The following is a 9,453-nucleotide window of genomic DNA, read 5'->3' as shown; positions in this document are numbered from 1 at the left end:
TCCTAGTATGGAATACGACTCATATTTGGGTGGATTGTTCCTCCTCCTCCTCCTCCTCTTCCTCTCTATTTACCGCATTGGAAATCAGAAGCGCTCCACTTCATTGATTCTCTGGTATCACCTTTCTTCAACCATCCATTTGTGTATGCTGTAGTGTTGCTGTTCTATCTCTCTCTGTTCTACACGTATCATTTTGGCGATTGTTATGAGATGTTTACATGTGTCCATGCCCACAAGACTTGGATCAGAGGCAGGCGCCTGGATGCTGCTTCCCACAGTTTCTGTGTGAAGACCCTACCACTCGAGGATGGCCCCTTATAGTACCTCCTTCCCTCGAACATCTTAGGAGTGCAGGTTTCTTCCTCCTTTCGTCGCTGCCTCGTCCAGTAAAACTTCTACCTTATAGTTTCAGGTCTACACACAGTTGTGGAGACATTGTATGATTCCTACGTTATCTTCTCTTATCTGTTCCTTTCACGAGAGACAGCCTTTGACTTGGGCATGTTTCACCCGTGCCATGTCAGTCATCATGAACAAAGAAAAGGAAATGCTATGGAGGGAGAGTAACAGCCCATGGAGGAGGTGGAGTAAAATATATATATATTGGGAGGTGAGTTTGAATGGAGAAAAACTGGAGGAAGTGAAGTGTTTTAGATATCTGGGAGTGGATCTGGCAGCGGATGGAACCATGGAAGCGGAAGTGGATCATAGGGTGGGGGAGGGGGCGAAAATTCTGGGAGCCTTGAAGAATGTGTGGAAGTCGAGAACATTATCTCGGAAAGCAAAAATGGGTATGTTTGAAGGAATAGTGGTTCCAACAATGTTGTATGGTTGCGAGGCGTGGGCTATGGATAGAGTTGTGCGCAGGAGGATGGATGTGCTGGAAATGAGATGTTTGAGGACAATGTGTGGTGTGAGGTGGTTTGATCGAGTAAGTAACGTAAGGGTAAGAGAGATGTGTGGAAATAAAAAGAGCGTGGTTGAGAGAGCAGAAGAGGGTGTTTTGAAGTGGTTTGGGCACATGGAGAGATGAGTGAGGAAAGATTGACCAAGAGGATATATGTGTCGGAGGTGGAGGGAACGAGGAGAAGAGGGAGACCAAATTGGAGGTGGAAAGATGGAGTGAAAAAGATTTTGTGTGATCGGGGCCTGAACATGCAGGAGGGTGAAAGGAGGGCAAGGAATAGAGTGAGTTGGAGCGATGTGGTATACCGGGGTTGACGTGCTGTCAGTGGATTGAATCAGGGCATGTGAAGCGTCTGGGGTAAACCATGGAAAGCTGTGTAGGTATGTATATTTGCGTGTGTGGACGTATGTATATACATGTGTATGGGGGTGGGTTGGGCCATTTCTTTCGTCTGTTTCCTTGCGCTACCTCGCAAACGCGGGAGACAGCGGCAAAAAAAAAAAAAAAGAAAAAAAAAGATATATATATATATATATATATATATATATATATATATATATATATATATATATATATATATATATATATATATATATATAAGCGTGAATCTTGTAAGAGAGTGCAATATAAATTAGTCTGACCTCGTTACGTGGTTGATAAACACGGTTAACTACCGGCAATAACAGATCGGGGCTTTCCCGTCTTGGCTCCAGTAAACACAGCTGTCACTATGTTGTTTATTCATAGTGACTTGGGTCAACGCCTGGGGTACTGGGAACCGGTCATGACGTCTGCAGCACAGAACCACTGGCTCCTCGCCCCGCCCCGCACTGGCTGCTCGCCCCGCCCCGCACTGGGGATCCCACACCACTGGGCTTCCCCTTCGCCTCTAAATGCAGGTCGAACTAGCGAGATCACGACGGAAACCTCGGATCTCTCTTGGATTCCTGCAGGTAGCTCACGCCTCGTGCATCATAATGGCGTTTATACATTAGATATCTATATATCGATGATAGTCAAATCTGAATATGGCAGAAAGTTTCGAGGGCAGACAAATCTATGGACAGATCTATAGTTATAGAACAGACGATGAACATCAGCAGCCATTACAAGACTAGTAATATCTATCACCTAAATAAACTGTTGTGGATTCTCATCGGTAATTCGTTTTGTTAAATCCCGTATATCTATAATGGTCTTGTGACGCCAGCACCAATATCAGAATCTGCTTAAATCTATCTCAAGAGAATGATAAGTAGATATCCAGAGGCGAAAGCGAAATCAATTTCTATATAAACACTAACCATTTCCACAGTGGTCGTGAAGTAGACCATGTACTAAGTCAAGTGGTCATCTTAAATCGATGAACTTGTAAATGGTGACAGCATATGAAAGTATAACAAGCTGTCTGGCAGATGAAGCTCCACGAATGCAGAACTCTGTCCTTATACTACACAAATAGGATATAACACAAACACAACCAGAGCTACTTACAAATGTGTGTACGTGTGTGTAAGTGTGTGTAATTATGAAATTTTTTTATGTTGGATTGTGTGAATCTTTGCATGTTCACATTCATGGAACTGCTTGCAAAGGTCTGAATTCAGATATGTCAAAGTGAATGTGTATATAGCAAAAAATGAATGTGTATATGGCAAGAACTGAATGAGTGTATGGCAAAGGGTGAATGTGTACATGGCAAGAGGTGAATGGGTAATGTTTGCGAAATTCATCTCTGCTGCATATCACCTCATTCATAGCATATTGATGATAGTTCCAGCAATATCATCAACCTCAGAGCGTCAGATAAAGAAGCTACAGCCTTTTGCTTTGCTATCCTGTCTCTATCACAGATAAGACTATGAATGAAGATAACCTCGTCAAGGATCACGTGATCTTCCGTTGTCTGTTTTCCTCATGTTATCCAGAGTACATAGACGTATGATAACAGTCCGGCAGAAGACTACGGGAAGGATTGAAAAAAAGGTGTTCCTTTTTTCAGTGTGACGGAAACAGTCTAAACATAAAGAAGTTCACAGAACAGATCGTGAAGTTATCATCATTTGATGTGAAACACAGCAGTGTAACTCAGGTGGTGGGAGTGCATACAACAGTGAGGTGAATTACGAAATGGATACAGGGAATATTATGTGTACAAAGTGTGAAGCAAATATGGAACCCCAGGTGCCAATCCCTTGGGCCAGGAGGATATCATGCACTCATCTAGATTGCATCAAACGCCTGCTCGGTGAGCCTCGGAGGGGAAGTGACCCGCCAAAGATGAATGAATTAAACGATACAGATACGACGGCACTGACGTGAAAAGGAAGTTAATCTATAAAGAATTGGATTGAGGTCAGACAAGATGATATATTGCTTCCTGGGAAACACCGTCTCAGAGTTCAAGGAACATAGCCCGTGCAGCTGTACCTGCCACAGGCCATACCCCAGAAACTTTGGCAGAAGCAGCAGCAAAAAGTATAACAGAAGTAGGTTAATAAGCACGAGAGGGAACGCCATCAGGTTCCTAAAGGACCCAGAGATCTCGGGAAACGTTTCCTTGCCAACATCAGGTCGAGAAGATGGAGGATAACACCAGGAGAAAGCCAGACTTAGTTTCATCCTAACCTTACCCAGGTGTGGGACAGCTTATCAATATATGGTTCAGAAAGGTGTGACAGAGATGGTAGACGGACTTTCACTGCTGGTACTAATACTGAACTGGTTTAGTACCAACTTACTCCGTCGTGACCAGACAGCAATGTATACCAGAGACTTCCGTGAGATGATACATTCATCAACAATGGTAATCACAGTAAACCATCGTGGGAAGTTGGGCAACAAGCACCAGGGACCAGCGTTTGGTACCACCATGTTGTCAACATTATTTTGATTTTACGTTCCTCTAAAACTTATAAATAAACGACCAAACTTTGTTTAGAATGCAGGATTCGAATCAGGTACAGTGCCGACTTAGTTTAAGGGTTCTACCATTCGTGTATCAGATAAATACTGTCCTCCAGAGGAAGACTTGAAAGAAATTTCAACTTGACTTCGTATGACAAGAGAAAAGTTGAAGCCTTCAGGGCATCAAATTATTCATATAATTGTATTCAAAATTAGCAGAAGTATTACCAAAAGAGGATGGGTTGGGGTTGGGGTGGGAGTGGGGTAGGAGCATACAAACAATACCAAGATTGTAATGTGAAATCAAATTATATAGAAAGTTTATCTATGTTTTATTTTCCTGCAAATTTTTCATTTCTAGATTGTATGGTAATGTGTCTGAACACCAGCTCACCACATCCCCTATACATTTGTACTTGGCTCTGTAACTGAGATCTGTCAGGAAAAAAAACAAGCATGTATGAGAATAATTTATCTTCAGATCATCTCTAAATTTCCAACATTACCTTGTTTTGTACTTTTTAGCCTCCCGTCCTTCACCTGCCCGCCCTTTTCACGTTTTCATTATTAGTTTCTGTAACTGTTTTAGACGCTGGTGTCTTGCCATTGCCGCTGCTTAGATATATACACTCTCTCAGGTAAATTTGGTAACATGATACAGAACATCATGGCAGCGTCTCTCTAAGGGTACCTGATCCCAGTCATTGTTAAGGGTTTACAGCGGTCATGTACAGCTGTATAAACACGACTTACGTTATAGACGGGGAAGTGTGTTGCTCATCCTGAAGGAGATATTCGTGATGTGATGCATGTTGAGTTAGTCAGGAAAGAGGAGACACTTGAGGACCTTCCTCAACTATGAGAGGGCAGCTAAGCAGGTGTCTGGCACCAGCGGTTGAAGTCTTCACGACCTACGTCTTTCAGCGAACCGAGTCTCTGGTTCTGCTTAGGAACACTTCCCAGAGTTACTTCGGAAGTGTGAACGATCAATACTGCAGTGTACGAAGACGTGTAAAGTGAAGCTGATTTCTGTTACAGTCAGGCCAGAGGCTGTTTACCCATGAGTAAGTCATTGCAGGTAAAACAATGTTTCACAACTGCTTCTCTTGTGCATTTTGCTTTTTGATCAATGTCTTCTGTCACTGTATGTATCCCTCTTGGTTGTAGAATCTGCTGAAGATATAGAACATGTGCTTAAAGCGTCTTACAACTTGATATGAATTATGGTTTCGAGACAATTATGTACTTAAAGAATCCTGTGGTCTTTGAGCAGCACCTAGCTTGGAGGAGTGTTGGTGCATACGAGAACCTAAGACTTGAAAACCCACATCATAACGTGTGTCAGAACCAAACTGGAGAATTGATCATGTTTACAATTTTGTATTGGTATATGTCAATATGGCAGCCTTAAGTGTGTTTGCATTTGTATGTATATAGGTGTGCACTGTGAATGATGTGTGTGTGTGTGTGTGTGTGTGTGTGTGTGTGTGTGTGTGTGTGTGTGTGTGTGTGTTTGTGTGTGTGTGTGTGTGTGAGTGTGTTTTTCCCCAACTTGCTGCCAGCACTTTACCTAGAAACACTGGCAAGATCTGGAATGAATCAGTGTGTTTTCCTACCTGTTCCCAGGCCAGTATAAAGCTACGTGTTATCATATAACCCGTTATTAACCTCAACAGCTGAAGATAATGTATGAAGTGGACTGTGTTAAAAGCATTATCATAGAAAACAAGAGAGGGAAAGACCATCACATACACAACTATATAACTAAAGAAGCAAACGAGAGGAGCATTGGTGCCAGGCCTCCATTACCAGGAGCTCCCTGCTCTCTGGTGCCAAGGCTGGGCGGGTCTTCCTGCTGGCGCTGATACAAGCCAATTATCCGATTTTCTGCGCAGCTTTTCATCTGCATTCGTTTCTGTCCACTCAGGTACATGCAATTGATTTAGACGTGAAAAGAAATAACCATAGTTTATACCTCAGATTCATAAAACACAACAAAATCAACTTATATATTACCAGAATAATTTTCCTACTCAGCAATTTAAGGGAACGAGATAGCAGACACAAAGTACAGGGAGAGTCAGAGTAGCAGGCCTCAGATCGCTCACAACACAACGTGGGACTCCCCATGATACTGACATTGACAGGAACCGGTAGTAAGAGAAACCATCATCATTTGTCTGTGTTTGCAGGAAATAAACCAACCACCTGACGTCACCTGGATATAAGCCCAGGAGCTGGGCGCCAAGGCAGCAGACTCGAGTCAGCCTCCGCTGAGAGACGTTCAAGACTCACCCTCTGGCCTGCAGTGTATACTGCTCTCTACCACAGTGACGACAACACAGTCTTCCACCCAGTGAATTAGCGTGCACTTCGCCATTGACACCAAGCGACCTTGTGAATTAGTGTGCACTTTACTCCAGTGGCACTACAAGTTCCCACCTTGTGTTCATTGTACGCCTGTGACAGTACCTCTAGCCTGTGGGCTGCTGTACACACCGTCGTGTACCGCCACTAGCAACACTGGACCACAACTTTCCCAAGACAGTTGTTCCATCACCTTCACTTGGTAAGTGGCGTTTTCTCACCGTCTCGTTTACCTTCCCTTCATGACGAGGGCAGTCAAAGTTTGTTAATATAGATGCGTCAACAACTTAGGTATTACTGGCATGAAATACCGTGCAATTAAAAAGCAGAATGTACTTTTCCTGAAAGTGAAATCAAATCTAATACTCGATATGGCCATACGAATCTCTCATTAGTTGACGAGTGAGCAGCAATTTAACTTCTTTTCTTATTTTCTAGAAATGGCTAACAGCAGCAGCTCAAGGTTGTCCAGTATGAAAATGCTGGAACTCCCGAAGCTGGAGATGGGTCGCCATTTCTCCGACGTTCATCTGTTGGCGGAGAACAGCGGCGCCAAAATCTTCGTCGCCAGGCGCCTTGAGTCTGGCGGCAGCGTCGTCTTGAAGTGCGTGCGGAAGGAGACAACGAAGAAGAAGGACTTCTGTCGCGAGTTCCACCACAGCTTCACTCTTGGTCTTCATCCGAATATCATTACGTGTTTTGATGAGGTTTTCGAAGCCAGTAACTCTTACATCTTCACACAAGAACTGGCTCCAGCCGGTGATATGTCGAAGTATGTGAAGCAGAATGTTAAGCAAGGTGATAATACAGAAACACGAGCCAAGCGTGTGGCGGAACAGGTTGCCTTCGCCCTGGAGTTCATACACAGTAAGGACCTAGTTCATCGTGACGTCTGCTTGGAAAACATTTTCGTCTTCGACGGCGATATGTCACGCGTTAAACTGGGCGACTTCGGCAACACGGAGCGAGTAGGAACCCTCGTGAAAAAGTTGAAGGTTCGGTCACCTTGGGCGCCACCAGAGGTGAGTCTGGCCGTGTACAACGAGGGTTACTATGTCCACAGTGCCCAGGACGCCTGGCAGCTTGGTATCCTTATCTTCGTGTGCCTGACGGGGTCTTATCCCTGGTCTTCAGCCGACATCACAGACCGCCACTACAAGTCTTGGGTGGCGTGGCTCAAGCGCAAGACCACTAAGATGCCACCACGCTTCAAGTGCTTCACTCCGCGTCTTCTTCGCCTCCTGCGACGACTGCTGGAACCCAAGCCTGAGAGGCGCTACGGTGTGGAGGAGGTGCAAAAGTACCTATCTGACCCTTGGTTGATGACATGTACGAATCCCATCAGCTCTGCTGTAGGCAGCGCCTCATCAGAACTGTCAGTAACGTGCAAGAGATCACTGCTCAGTCGTACAGAAAGTAAGCTGATTGAGATCCTACGTTTGTATCTACTTCACTATCGTTCACGAGGAGACCAGAAGACGAAGGCATCTGAGCCCCGCGTCGTGAGTGATGTCACCATGGCGAGAAATATAACCCCTTAGTGAGGTTGACTCTTCCTACCTGTGTTCAAGGTGACTCTTGTTGCCAACCGATTAAGGTGTAAACCTGGGGTGATGACGCACACTTGTGTGACCCAGGGTGATGACATACACCTGTGTGACCCGGGGTGATGACGCACACTTGTGTGACCCGGGGTGATGATGCACACTTGTGTGACCCACACCTGTGTGACTCCGAGTACTGTGAGGGAATGATGACCTTACCTGGATGAACCGGGTTGCTGACCCTAACCTGTGTGACCTAGGCTGCTGTCTCACACATGTGTACCAAGGGCGTCAAGGAACTCTTAGATGACCCTGGCTGCTGACCTTCAATGTTCTTCAGGGGTCATAACAATGTTCACTGCTGGCTGCTGACCTTCACTGTTCTTCAGGGGTCATAACAATGTTCACTGTTGGCTCTTTCGTCACAGCTACTGGTGACACTCAACATAACACCTCACCTCTGCTCAGCCATCTGCACCATTTTTCTTTGTATCAGTTTCAGATTGTAGCTTGTAATCTTATCATTCCTACTGTTGACGCATATCTTGTTCTGTCATAACTGTCTCTTGTCTACGTAAAGTTACACATAAGATGCTGTCTGTATCTTATAATGAGAAGTCTATCCTCTGTATGGTAGTCCACAAGATAAAGATATCTATATTTCTTTATAACTATACAAGATAATGTAAATAAAGGTAGTTCGAGAGCATGTAGGAAAGTTAATTAGGTATATATTACAGATATTCTGGTCGGGAACAAAGCTCAAATCCAGGTTAATGTCTGAAGACTATGTAGTGATTATGTGAAGACGGTGGGTGTAAGGGTATGCTTGCTGTACACACAGCTCTGACAAGCACACACATCACTGGTAAATAAAGATTAGCATTATACCGAGTATCTCTCAGCCACAGCTCCTATATTTCTCTGTTTCCCCTCCTCCTGTCTTCTTCCATGCACTATGGCAATAACTGAACATATAACCGAGGAGAAGTAAATGAATCAATCCTACAGAACTTAGTTATCTGTTGTTATCATAAGAGATGTGAAAATGATAATAGCAATTAACATACCAAGTGAAGCAGACTTTTTCAAATTTCTGAAAATTGTGGGTAGATGTACTTCATTATGTTGTCAAGATGGTATGTATCTATCGGTCATGACAGAGATATAACTAGCTCCAGGTCCTTATACGATCATCCGTCACAAGCTGGAGCAATATCATCTTAATCAGTCCTCTGAAATTATAAAATGAGATGAACTTTATATGATATTCTCAGTCTCTGTCAGTACTGTGTAGCTCTGTTATCACCGGTTTATGATATCATGCTAATGTGCTATCCCCAGGTTATGATATCATACTAGTGTGCTATCCCAGGTTATGATATCATTGTCGTGGATCGAGTATGGGAAAGTATATGATGATGACTGTAGTGTACCTCACAGAAGAACCAAGACGTAGGTAGAAAGCTGGTTATCCGGTTATGATCGTACAATGTTTACATTGGTATGAAGAAAACATCAGTAGAAGCATCTCTTTAGTGTTGCCAGAGTGGTGAGCATATCTCGCGTCAGCCTCAGTGTTGCCAGAGTGGTGAGCATACCTCGCGTCAGCCTCAGTGTTGCCAGAGTGGTGAGCATATCTCGCGTCAGCCTCAGTGTTGCCAGAGTGGTGAGCATACCTCGCGTCAGCCCCAGTGTTGCCATAGTGGTGCACATTCTTGTATGAGC

The 9,453-nt window shown here is 44.1% G+C and overlaps 1 protein-coding gene across 1 annotated transcript; it reads left to right on the top strand.

The window, feature by feature from the left end:
- Positions 1-6,046: 6,046 nt before the first annotated feature.
- Positions 6,047-8,610, top strand: LOC139754455 (serine/threonine-protein kinase meng-po-like). Its single transcript, XM_071671728.1, has 2 exons — positions 6,047-6,383; positions 6,620-8,610. The coding sequence occupies exon 2, from the start codon at positions 6,622-6,624 to the stop codon at positions 7,720-7,722; it is 1,101 nt and encodes a 366-aa protein (XP_071527829.1). The 5' UTR covers positions 6,047-6,383; positions 6,620-6,621; the 3' UTR covers positions 7,723-8,610.
- Positions 8,611-9,453: the final 843 nt, after the last annotated feature.

Source organism: Panulirus ornatus, chromosome 17 (assembly GCF_036320965.1).
Source record: "Panulirus ornatus isolate Po-2019 chromosome 17, ASM3632096v1, whole genome shotgun sequence".
NCBI classification, from domain to species: domain Eukaryota; kingdom Metazoa; phylum Arthropoda; class Malacostraca; order Decapoda; family Palinuridae; genus Panulirus; species Panulirus ornatus.
Note: the sequence above shows the minus strand (reverse complement) of the source record. Positions and strands in the feature narration are given on the sequence as shown.

Bases quoted from the DNA above. Each gene is read 5' to 3' on its own strand.
- LOC139754455 (XM_071671728.1), top strand. From the start codon at position 6,622: ATGGCTAACAGCAGCAGCTCAAGGTTGTCCAGTATGAAAATGCTGGAA.